Genomic DNA, 12,863 nt, shown 5'->3' with positions numbered 1-12,863 from the left:
GACACAGACTTTCTTAGCAAAATCTAAAAATTTAGATGACTGCTGATATTCTAACTTTTTGTAATTAGGATTAAAAGGAGGAGCTGCATTTTGAACTTATCCAATTTTTCTAAGACTTTCCCTAACATATCCTCAGCTTTCGAGCTAAAAAACACTTCAGAGTTTGGGGGTGCAGGCCAATTTTGAGCAGTTCCCTTATCTAGTTCTATAACTCCTCACCTCCCATGCCTATCTCCAGGGAGGGATATATATCTGGGGAATCTCATCCTTTTTTCTCCATCCCCGATTCAGCTTCTCATGCATGATTACTTTCAGCTTCTTCTTTCAACTTATCTCAATCCTAGAGTCTAAGGTATCTCTAACAAATCTCCACAAGCTGAAAGTATAAAGTTGTTGGGAATTGAACTGGATTTAAACCGCGGATTTTTAACATATTCTGAAAAGTGTGCACATACAATGTTTTTACCTAATTAATCCCCATCTCCGCCCTTCTTCTCACCGAAGGCAAATCAGTAAGTTCCTATTTTACAACTTTAACGGATCCCTTAGTGTTTTCCCTCCGTGTTCAGCAGTCCTGCCCAGGTGCCAATTATCGGGGACCCAGCCCCGATATGTCGGGAGAATTCCGTCAAAAGGAGGCACCAGGTTGAAATGAAGATGCGGAGAGGCTAATTGCTGATGACAAATAGCAAGTTTAATATTCCAGCAAAGGTAGATATACACTGTTTTAGGAACATGCCTGCAGGGGTAATCGCATTATCTCCTATTTGTCCGAGATATTGACTGGTAGATCAAACATTCCCAGACATTCACACAAAACAAAGACCTCTTCCTGGATATCTTATATTTTAAGAAGACAAAACAGTATCACATTCCTAAGATTCAGAAACCTTTGGTCACTCCCTATTCATTAGCATACTGCTTCCTGGAGTTGTTTTCTGCAGAACAGATGGTCAAGCCAAGATAGGTGGTCCTGCTGTTTTTACAAGGCGCAGGACATGATGTTATTTCTAGTCCTATGAAGAGGTCAGCCTGGGATTCACTAGGGGTATATCTGCCCTGGAGCAGAACCAATTCCATGGCACACATTAACAGCATAGCAAAACTGTCTAGGTAGTTTTTTAGTGACCAGCTGCTACCAGAACATACGCTGCAGAGATGTTAAGCGAAGAATAACAGGATTCTGTTGAATTCATAAAACACTTGTTGCTCAACGGAAAAATGCTTTTAAAAATCAGGCTGAGGATAAAATGAAGGCTTCTTTGTGAAAGAGCTCATAGATCTTTTGGGGATGTAAGCATCCTGTGGGAACAATACTTGTACTAGCCATAGTAGAAAATGTGATGTTCTAAAAGATACGTAAAGGGTTTTTTATGTATTTTTTGTTTAAAGATAACGCTTTAATAATACATATTGTTGATTCGTGAACATGAATTTTGTTGTCACCAGCACTGTAACATATGCCTGAACAAAGCTTATCTTTTTTATTTCTCCGTAAGACTCAGCACAGCTTTTTTATACTTAGGAACCCTAGACAGTACTTCAAGACTATTGGAGAGACATCTTAAATAATGAAATATCAGAAGAATCACAGAAAATGGTAAAATGTGGTCTGAAGTAGACCATGGATTAAGGACGCTTGTTAAGTGTGAGAGCAGGAACAAGGCAGCACAGGGTCTCTTTGCCCAGGCTTGCCCAGGGCTGTGCATTCCTGGAGAAAGACTGGTGTTTCACTGCTGTGTGCATGTGGACAAATGGCTGAAAGAATATTCACTGAGATTGGTTTAGATCTTGGATTTTAGCAAGTACATGAACTAAAAAGAGTAGTTATCAGTTGTGTGTGTATACACATACATATACATACACACTGATGTACAAGATCATTGCCAAACCTAGTTAACCCTGATTGGAGAACTTAAAGAATGTGAGGTAAAAGTGGAATTTGAACCCAGGCACCAAGTTTTAGTAACTGCCACATAGGAGTTCAGCCTCTTCGAGCTCTTACCTAACTCCCTCTTCTCTCCCTGGTCTCTTAGATAGTTGTCATCATGGTCTAAGTGTAGCCTTCATGAGCCTGTTGATTGTATGTTTCAGATTTGCCTTGTGTGTGTTCACAATGTTACTGATATGTTGAGGGGTTTTTTTCCATCCAGAGAGAAATTCAGAAACTCTATGAAAACAAGTCATTTCTCTTCCTGGGTTGTGGCTGGACTGTGGACGACACCACTTTCCAAGCCCTTTTCCTGGAGGCTGTCAAGCATAAGTCTGACCTAGAACATTTCATGCTGGTTCGGAGAGGAGATGTAGATGAGTTCAAGAAGCTGCGAGAAAACATGCTGGACAAAGGGATTAAGGTCATCTCTTATGGAAATGAATATGCCGATCTTCCCGAATATTTCAAGCGACTGACATTTGAGATCTCTACAAGGGGTAGATCAGGTAAGGTGCATTTTGAACTTAAGGAATTAGCAGTAGCTCATCAGCCATTTATGTATTTTTGGTAGGTGGCAAAATTATCAAGATGAGAAAAAGAACCAAGGGAGGTCATAGTCTTCACATTAGACCATTTGAATAGCAGAGGAAATGGAGGGACTTTAAAACTTTAGCACTTGAAAACAGAAGTGAGAATAATGGAAAAATGTGGTTAAGATGTTCATCCTCAATAGTTATCAACAAAACACGGTGAGAACTTACAAAACAGAGAAGATAGCTAGGGGGGAAAGTTTTGGTTAAAAATGTGAGGATAGAACTATTTAGGTGTACTATTGGTGAGAAAGTAATGTAAAGACCATTTTTCTAAGTAAAATTGAGTGTATATATCAAAATTTAAAAGCTCTGACTCAGAAATCTCAATCTATGTGCAGGGTGGGAGAGGGGATTGTGTACAAATGAAGGAGTTTGTCTTGCTTTTCAAGGAGAGGGGCAAACTGGGGGTGGGGAGAAAAGTGCAGCAATGAATGAATGGAATTCCAAAATCTCTGTAGATGATCACTGAAATGAATAATAATTTTTAAAAATTAAAAAAAAAATCTCAATCTATATAACTTAAGAGAAATTTCAGCTAAAGTGATATTGGAACAGTTTCATAAATATATGTATCTTAGAACATAATTGGTGTTATATATTATGTAAAAAAAAACACAAAACTTGAAGCAACCTAAAATGTTCCAGATTCTGTGGGATTCTGCAGAAATGCCAATACGTGATGCAGAAATGTTTGTGTTTTTATTACCATAAAAAGATTTTACGAGTGAAGGGGGGGAAAAAAACAGGCCATAACATAATTGGTTAAAAAAATAATAATTGGTTCCATTTATATAAAATTATACTTACATTTATATATGTTTATGAAACCAAGCTGCTTCTTGGAGGCAAGGATTTTAAAGGACCAGTCCTCAGAGAGAGACATCATGCTTATAAGGGTGGAGGGACAGTGCAGAAGATGATGACCCTGGATGAGATGAATTGACTCAGTGACTGGGATAATGGGGTAGCTGTGTCAAAGACAAATGAGATTGGCTCAAGAGAGGGAAAGGTTCAGAGCTGTTGTGCATAGGCTCCTTGGGAGTTACAGGCAACACATGAAGACAAGTAAAGGAATATCTGGAGTGGCATTTACTAAATTAGCTGTTATTCACCCTGTGCCATAAAGAGAATCTGAGATTTTTTTTTTCAAGTTTGTTTTACATTTATAAACAAAAGGGAGAGGAAACGTTTTCAGTTCTACTTGGTAACTCTTACTGAAGGATTCAAGTCAGTGGTTAGGGCGACCACTCGACACTTTCTAAACTTGAACTTCTCATAAATTTCTGATAAAACCACATTTCTGTCAAACTTCTATTATAACTGCACTAAATAACTAAAATAGAATTTGATACCAAAGTGTAGGTTGCTGTTCTTACGAATACCTAAAATGTGGCAACTATTTTCTAATTGAGTAATGAATGTAGAGGCTAGAAAGGTTTGAAACCATCTCATGACAGGACAGCACCTAACACCACCACAAAAAGCTGAGATGACCATAAAATCATTGGTGGTGGAATAATGGACTGTACAGGCAATTCTCTGATGCTTCAGAAGTGAGGAGTGTTGTACCACAAGAGGCTGTGCAGATGGTTAAGTAAAGGGTGGAACCATAGCCTGCTGGGTCTGAAAGAATCAGATCTTCACCTTGGGTCCAAAGTATGGCCTTGCCTAGAAGGTAGATCTGAAAACAGAAGGTATGTCCAGGACTATAAGACCACCACTCACCACAGGAACCTGGAAATTCTTTTCAAGCCCTGGGAGCTAGTTTAAGTTGTTCTCCTTAATGTTTGGACTTAACTTAGTACCTGATCTTTTTCCCATTTGTAATAAAAGTCTGCCTCGTTCTACCACTGTACTTTGCTGTGTGTGTTGCTATGTGCCATCTGATTGCCTGTGACTTATAGTGACCCTGTGTACGGGAGCTCTGAGCCCTGCCCTATCCTGAACCAGTGTTACTATCTCTGACACACCCATCCCCATTACCCTGTCAATCCATCTCATCTGAGGGCTTCCTCTCCTATGCTGTCCCTCCACGCTTCCAAACGTGTTTCTCCAGACACCTGGTCACGTCCCCAAAGTATGTATGTTGTTGTTAGGTGCTGTCAAGTCACTTGCTACTCATAGTGACCTTATGTACAGCAGGTCTGAACCCAGCCCTATCCTGAGCCAACTTCATCATCTCTGACCCACCAAGAACTTCAAAATCCTTGCCTCCAAGGACCAGCTTGGTTTCACCCTCTCCAAGACAGACCTAATTTTTCTCCTGGCAGTCCATAGGCAGCAATTCTTCTGCTGTCATCCATAGTCACTGTCCAGCTCTCTGATGCATAGCAAGTAGCTGAGAAGACCATGGCCTGGATCAGATGCACCTTAGTTTCTAGACTGACATAATTTCTCTTTAGCACTTTGGAGAGATCCCTGAGAGCAGATTTTCCTAATGCAGTAATCTTTTCATTTCCTGAATGCTGGTGTCAAGTGTTGACTGTAGAACCAGGCAAGCTGAAATTAACCTCAGTCTCTTCTCCATCTTTCATAGTGCTGCCAATTGGCAGTGGTGAGAATGTTTGTCTTCTTGACATTGAACTTAATCCATTGTACTTTAGAAACAGTTTATTTTTATTCTGGATTTCACAGAAGGGAACTCCTAAGTCTGTAGTGTGTTGTGCTGTGAAACCAAAGGCCTCAAGTCTCCAGCTGTTAGAATCCACCAGTGGCTACATGGGAGAAAGATGGGCTGTCCTCCTTCCATTACAACTTATAGAGCCTTGGAAACCCAGTGGAGGATCTCTGTATGTCAGAATTTGAGTGATATAGAGCCACAGAGGAAGAGGAACTTTTCCCCACAACATTTTGGACTTGGAATTAAATTTAAGATTGGGATGATATGATATCAACAGTATATATTAGAAAGGTATCTTTTAAAGGGGGTGGAACCGCACACATAAAAATGACAGTGAGGCTGAATTAGATGTTGTGTTATGCGCTCAGCCAGTCACTTATAAGGAGCTGGGGGAGGGGGGATGTTGTGCTAGCTATGATCAAAAAACCTTGCCCTGTTCCACACCATACTGTCTTTGCTGTGGGAAAGCCCATTGAAAGTCCTCTTTTTCTCTGACCCTTTTCCATGGACTACTACCTTCTGACCACGTACACAGCTGCTAGTAAAGAAACTGAGCTCACTTTGCTAAAGCAAGCCTCCACTCTAGAACTAGGCACTAAGACTACACCAAAAAATACAAATGAGATTTAGGATTGGGTAGTTGGTAGGTGCACTGCAGCAACTCTGAACAGATCTGACCTGCTCCATCCTCACAAACTTCACTACACTCGGGCCCTGTCAGTCACTGTCCCATGATCTGAGGGTCTCTCTCTCTCTTGCTGACCCTCCACCTTTTCAAGCATGATGCCCATCCTAACAACATGCCCCAAGGAAGTGAGAAGTTTGGCCATCCTTGCTCCAGGGAGCACCCAGGTTGCAGTTCTTTAAAGACCTGGGCTATTCAGTGCTCTTCTCCAACACCGTAAGTCAAAGACATTTAGTATTCTTCAGTTTGTTCATTGTCCAACTTTCAAATGCATGGAAGCAACTGGAAATATGGTTTAAATCAGGAGCATTTTAGTCTTTGAACTGGCATCATTGTTCTTTGGAACTTAGAAGAGATTTTTTTAGTGCAACGTATCTTAATTTCTTGACTGCTAGTAAAATGCAATCTTCAATCTTTTCTCCATCTGTCTTCACATTGCCTGTTGGTCCAGTAATGTGGATTTTAGTCATCTATATGCCAAGATGTAACTCAATGGTGTTGCAATACTGACTGCAGGAAGTGCTTCAAATCCCCTTCACTTTCTGCAAGCCAAGTTATGTCATCTGCATAATACAAAAGGGGGCAAGGGGAGGTATCTACAAGACCTTTAAGATTCTCAGTGCATCTCTCTCGTTTCATATGGCTTTGTAATCAGAAAAATTATGGTGTTCTGCTATGTGTCACTACAAGCCAACTGGGTATAGAAGGCTTGAATCTTTTAAATACACTTTATTCCGATATTGGTAGTGTTGAGATAAAATGATGGCATAGGTGCTTTAAAGAGCATTTACAAAGTCTTAGAATCAACCCAGGCTTTTTAGATGGTGGTCAAAGGGAAGGGCCCAGAGGTTTCCAGAGTTGGTTGCCCCAGATGTCTCTTCCTGTGATAACTGTTAGGAGGCTTCCCTGCTGATGGTGCATTCTCTAAAGAAATTGGTCAGGGTTGTGGTTTTTTTCTGTCAATGTCTTGATCACAAATGCTGAATTCTAATGAGTTGGATTAATGGTCTTTTAAAGAAACTTTTATTGTCCTCCTAAACTTAGGGTGTTGATGTTTGGGTTGTTTTTTTTTTAATTGTCCTCAAAAAACTTAGGCAACAACAAACTAACTTATCTGAAGTCCTCCCACCATCAGCTTTAGCCTAATAATACAGAGACACAAGCATAACCATAACTGATTATAAATGAAATTTTAGTGGAGCTCTGTGGTATAGTCCATCACGTGTTGCACTCCTAACGGTTCAAAATGAAATAAACTTTTTACCTTAAACTGATCAGCTAAAGTCAGTTGGGCATGCTAATAAAAATTTTTGGCTATAAAGAAAATCCTTGGTTTTAAAAAATACAAAATGTTCTAATGGCAGCTTAAGAGTTTGAGGGAAAGCTAGTAGGTAGCTTGCATAGCTAATGACAGAATTTCACACTTTAGGGAAAAAATTTAGCACAACAGGAATCACAGTCCAGAAAGATTTTGTTTAAATTTTACCATATTTCTTAAGTAGAAGACTTCAAAAGAGATAATAAATTAGAGAGCGTTGACAAAAGAGTTCTCTACAATGGAAAAGCCTACTCACAGGTAGCAGAGTTTAAGAATCCGATACACTGTAGGGCATCAGAAAAATCCTCAGCAAAGAATAGATTATTGTCACTAAAGATACAGATTGCTAAGGCTTTTGGAACATCTTCCATAGAAAATTAAATGTGTGGTTAATTGTGTCCCCTTCCTTTTCTGTGAACCAGAAAAACTTGGTTGATGCCTCGCTACCATTAATTCCTCTTGAGCACTTTTATCAAGAGTCAGTGGGAAAAATATTCAACAAAAGGGGAGGATGCAGAATTTCAAATTCCCATGGATTCTAGATTTTCTGGACCTGTAAAGGCTGAAGCCCTAAAATTACTGTCTTGAGATAGATCTTAAACAGAAATGTCCTCTTAACTGGTTTTTTTAAAACCAAGTAGTAGTTTAATTTCTGAATAATTAAGTAATGGGGAACAGAATTTTCTTTTAATTCCAGTAAACTGGAATTAGCCCAACTGTTTTTCATAGTTGTAAACAAAGTATGCATATAGATTTGGTTCATATTTTCATTATTGCCATCTTATCATGACTTTGGTTTGCATACAGCTGCTATATTCTAGTATGTATGTTGTAATTTGCCTGTTATTCTTCAATGTTATGTAATTTTCTAATTTTTGTTTTCCATCTCTTTTGGTTGTAACATTGCAGTGAATACATCTTCAATCTTACTTCATTGATGTATATTTCTACCTTGTGAATCATTTGTAATTAGCAGTTTTATATTTGTGTGATATGTCTTTATATTTGGTTGTATTTTTCAATTCTATTCTTTTTCATTTTGATACATTGTCATTCATCCCAGTTCTGCCCAATAGTCTTCTGCAATGAAAATATTTTATAATCTTTACTATCCAATACCAGAGGTAAGATACATGCAATTGTGGATTACTTCCAAGTATAACTGTTAGGAGTGAGGAACAAACTTTCTAATAGTTGTTTTTGGGGTTTTTTAAACTTTTTAACTTTTTTTTAAAAAAAACCCAAACACCTTTTTAATGGTTTAAAACTAAATAGCTATTTGTGGCTAGTGATACCCTATGGGATAATGCAGGTCTAATGCATTTTATATTATGGAAATACTCGTTCTTCTTCAGCTTGGTTGAGTTTGCTCACTTGAGCATTTTTACCTCAGCTTGTTCTCTGAAGTTAAATGACATACATGGACTGTTGTTTTGTTTATTAGTAGTTTGAGTATGCAATGAAATTTACTTCCCTTTTAATACACAATTGTTAACACTAGTTTATTCTCATCACCGATTCACTCCTTACAACGGTTTTCCTTTCTAGTCATTCTCTTTTACTGTCTTGCTACCGCTTTAACATCTAATACTGATGTCTAGTCTTTCTTAACAGGGATGGCAAAGGAAGGTCAGCTAAATGGCTCATCTGCAGCACACAGTGAATTAAGAGGTATACCACTTTCTATTTATCTGCAGAAAATGTCTTCCTGATATTTTCTTAGTAACAAATGTTGAGAATACTGCCTATTTAGCTCTACTCTTAAAAATTCTTTTTTCTTAAGTCTGTTACTGCATTCCTAGAAGCCTATGTATTGATTTATAAGACATTAAAATATCTGAAGATTTCGCCTTGTAGACCTGTTTTATAAAACTCCTTTCTCTTTTTCCTCCTTCCACAGGCAATATTAGCATATGAAAAACAGCTACAGAAATCACCACTGACCAATCTGTGAGGTCCTACCACGGACAGTGTTTAACAAGCCAATTTCCAAGAATCCACTCAAGTACCACCAAACCCAAAGGTTGAAAATCAGGGTCCAGCTTACTCCTTCATGTTGGCTAGTTCTTGATGTTCTACTGCCTGTTCAGAGTGCCTGAGACAAGAGGACTCCAGGCTGCACATGCTTGTGTCCACACAGCCAACCAGACACTGGTCGTGGCTGCAGCTCTGCTTGAAGGACTAACATCTAGAAGCCATGGAGTTACCACGGGCCTTGCTGCAGTTTTATACTCCTTACTCAAGTTTTTCAGTTAGGATCAATGGCTTTTTTAAAATATGACTTGAAGCTCTAGTTTTGTAGCTCTTTTACAGTATACAGTATTTTACATAACTGAGCTGTATTAAAAGCCTGTTCATTTACTTTTGAGCATTTTAGCTCCACTTTTCATTGCCTCTGGAAAAATCCTACTGCATCACTGCATGAACAATTTGCAGTTTCATTTCCCCTAGGACACTTAAAAGGGGGGGGAGGTGTGAGCGCTTGGTGCTGGGTGAACAGAAGGGTCAGTAGTTTAAACCCAGCAGCTGTTCCACAGGTGAATTATGAGTCTTTACAGCCCAGAAACCCAGTGACAGGGCTGTACTGAGTTTGGTTTAAGGATCATTATCCTTTTCATAACCCAGATCAACGTCATGTGGAAACCAAGAACTAAATGGCAATTTAATTACGAAATTTATTTTCTTAATATAAATTATTTTTTCCTCTGGCCAGATAGCCTTCACCTTATTGCACTAATACCACATCTGTAATACCAAGCTTTAAGACAAGTCTTAACAAGAGATGTATATCTGTCAACATAGCACTTATCTACCAGGCACTGTAGAGTGAGGAAAGCCAGGATCCACTCGGGGTGAAGAATAGGCTGGGGAGTTGGGCAACAGAAACCCTTTGTTGGTTTTCTCCCAGGAAGAGGGCCATGCAAAGTTTACATCTGCTTTCTAGATGTAAGGAAGACAAGCTAAGAAGTCCAATGCAACACTGCAGCTCAGCTCCTATTTCTGGTGAAAGTAGGCATCATCTCTCTCTTATCTGTAACACATCACCCTGGCCCAGCCAATGCTTTGGGGAGAGTCATCAAAATTAGCAGCAATTAAGAACAGGCCGCACACTGCCAGTGAGGTGGGTGTCATCCTGGACCCAGGGACCTGAAAGGATCCTAGAGGTGCCAGTCAAGACCCAGAGCTGGCTCACTGTCTCTTACAGATCACTAATCACACCGCAGAGCTTTCAACCACTGATCCAAGCTATAGAGAGAAGAGAATCTGGAGGCAGAGTGAGGCCAGAGCTGGAGGATAGAGTTCAGGGGTGTAGGTGCACTATGACAAGGTTAGACCCTCCAGCCCTGCAGATGGAGGCTGGACAGCAAATAGGGTCAGGAGGAGCCTGACCCTATTTCTGCCCTCATTCTGCCTTTTAACTACACTGAAGATAAGCTGCCCAAATACTCTAAAGCACATTTTCAATACATAAATAGGAGTTTGGGGAAAGCGGTGATTTGGTATCAGGCAAGAGTCGTATTAAGCCTTCATGAGGGCAGCCACCACAGCCTTGGCGTTGAGACTGCGTAGGTCACAGTAGGTCTGGCCAGTACCCACAAAGACTATGGGCTTGCTTGTGATGTACGTCATAGATATAGCAGCTCCCACCTAAAGTGTAGAAAGGGGATACCCAGTCAACTCTCCTTTTCATTCACCCCCCTTAGCAGAATGCTTTAGAGCTAATTCGGCTAGCTCCTTTGTGAAACAACAGCACTCCCTCACCACCCTACACTCCCTTCTCCAGTGATCACATCCTATTTACCTTGTCATCAATGGTATCAAATTTAGTAAGGACAATGCCATCAATGAGCCGAGGTGTTTGAGCCATAGAATGGTCAGCCAGGGCTCTGTTGAACTTGACCTATAAAAGAAGGAGGTGGTGTAAGTATAAGCACTACATAAATGGCCACGGCTGAGGCTGGACAGGAAACCAGGCCTTAGCTCTCACCAGCTGATCCACGGCCTCGTTGCCTACTAAGGCCTCCCCCACAAACAGCACCAAGTCCGGTGTATTTACAGTAATGAGCTTGGCCAGTGCAGTCATCAGGGGGACATTGTCTTGCATGCGGCCAGCTGTATCAACCAGCACCACATCGAAGCCTTGGTTACGTGCTGGAGGGAGAGAAAATGGTCAACTCAACACTTGGACTCTATCACCCAGCCTCACTTCCAGCTTCCTAGCCTGGCTGTATTCACCTCTGTTAACTGGTTCTGGATTTGGTTAAAAGGTAACATGGGAAAACAAAACAACTCTTCTCCAAGGATACAGAGGATCAGCATGGCAATATGGTAAATAAAGGCCACCTAACTTAGGTACATGTATTAATTACCCCAAAGCAGAGCATGGCAAAACTTTCTATTATTTAAGTGCTCTGGTGCTCTAGTGATAAGGAGTGACTTAATCGACCAGCTACTCCATGGGAGGAGTGTCAGTTCCAAAGGCACATGACAGCACGCTGCATGCTAACCCTGATCCTCTGCAAATTCCAAGGAACTCAAAGTGGAAAAGGGGCCCAAAGAAACCCCAACTGCTCGTTTCCCATGCACAGTACCAAAAGCAATAGCTTCCATCGCAATGCCGGCAGCATCCTTGCCATAGCCCTTTTCAAACAGCTGCACCATAGTGCGGCCATTGTGATTCTTGGGTGGGTGTAGGGCACTCAGGCGCCGGGTGTGTGTGCGCAGCTGTTCCACAGCCCCTGCACGAAATGTGTCACAGGCAGCAATGAGGACACTAAAGCCATTCTCCAACAACCAGAAAGAAATCTGTGCCAAGAAAGGGAGAGGGGAACTGTCATTTAGAACCAGACTTGCTAAGACACTGGAAATGAAGTAGGCAGGAGACATGCACCTACCTTGGCAAGATTAGTGGACTTCCCCACTCCATTAACGCCACAGAAGGTGACAACATAGGGGCGCTGGCGACGCTGGGCATCCATGATGTCCCGGAGCATGTCCACACGACGCTGTGGCTGCAGAATCTGCACGAGGGACTCTTGTAGAGCTTGCTTCACTGTAGATGTCACTGCTGGGGGCAGGGGCATCCATGAATCCCAAGGAAGTTGGTCCAAGAATGCCCAACACCTTTCAGTTCTGAGGGGACTAGGATCTGAATGATGCTAGCATTGTCTCAGGAATCCAGATGTGTCTCACTGTTCTCCCACAAATATCTCCTCCCAACAATTCTTTTAATAAAGATTTAGGTTGTGTAACAGCAATTGCAGAATTTGTCAGAAGTCACATAATTCATAAGATTGGAGACCTATGCTTTCCCCCCTCTCAGTCTGCACAACCCTTTAACAGGGTCTAGTTTAGTGAGACACTTACTACTAAATGTTCCCATCACCTTCCCTTCCAGCTTGTTAGCGACAGATTCACAGAGCTGGGCTGCAATATCTGCCGCGACATTCTTAGCTGAAGACAGAGAGGAAAGACATAGTGTGAGTGCCATGCCAGAAACAATCTTTAGGGTACAAGTGAGGAATCTGCTATTTTTGCTTGCAGAACATCCCTACCCCATAAACAGCTCAGTCAGGCCCAGCTCTGAACTCACCAATGAGGTGATCCCGCATCTTGTCCAGCACTGACTCCATGTCTTCACGACTCAAACTCTTTGAACCCACGAGGCCCTTTAGCATTCCAAACATGCCACCCAGGGTCCCCTTTGCAGAACT

At 41.1% G+C, this 12,863-nt stretch overlaps 2 protein-coding genes across 2 annotated transcripts in view; one reads left to right on the top strand and one right to left on the bottom strand.

The window, feature by feature from the left end:
* FAM118B (family with sequence similarity 118, member B) overlaps positions 1-9,066 on the top strand; it is an 89,752-nt gene extending 80,686 nt beyond the window's left edge. The window contains exons 5-8 of the mRNA XM_006900862.1: positions 2,154-2,439; positions 4,666-4,668; positions 8,764-8,820; positions 9,050-9,066. Of these exons, the coding sequence (XP_006900924.1) occupies positions 2,154-2,439; positions 4,666-4,668; positions 8,764-8,820; positions 9,050-9,066 (363 nt within the window). The remainder of the gene's footprint in view (positions 1-2,153; positions 2,440-4,665; positions 4,669-8,763; positions 8,821-9,049) is intronic.
* Positions 9,067-10,668: 1,602 nt separating this feature from the next.
* Positions 10,669-12,863, bottom strand: part of SRPR (signal recognition particle receptor (docking protein)) — a 5,363-nt gene continuing 3,168 nt past the window's right edge. The window contains exons 2-8 of the mRNA XM_006900861.1: positions 12,743-12,861; positions 12,517-12,603; positions 12,045-12,217; positions 11,742-11,955; positions 11,138-11,301; positions 10,952-11,050; positions 10,669-10,797 (exon numbers count right to left, since the gene is read on the bottom strand). Of these exons, the coding sequence (XP_006900923.1) occupies positions 10,669-10,797; positions 10,952-11,050; positions 11,138-11,301; positions 11,742-11,955; positions 12,045-12,217; positions 12,517-12,603; positions 12,743-12,861 (985 nt within the window). The remainder of the gene's footprint in view (positions 10,798-10,951; positions 11,051-11,137; positions 11,302-11,741; positions 11,956-12,044; positions 12,218-12,516; positions 12,604-12,742; positions 12,862-12,863) is intronic.

This window comes from Elephantulus edwardii, unplaced genomic scaffold (genome assembly GCF_000299155.1).
Source record: "Elephantulus edwardii isolate Elephantulus edwardi_28Jun2011 unplaced genomic scaffold, EleEdw1.0 scaffold00297, whole genome shotgun sequence".
In the NCBI taxonomy this organism is placed as follows: Eukaryota; Metazoa; Chordata; class Mammalia; order Macroscelidea; family Macroscelididae; genus Elephantulus; species Elephantulus edwardii.
The sequence above is the reverse complement of the archived record's forward strand: the minus strand, read 5'-3'. Positions and strand labels throughout refer to the sequence as shown.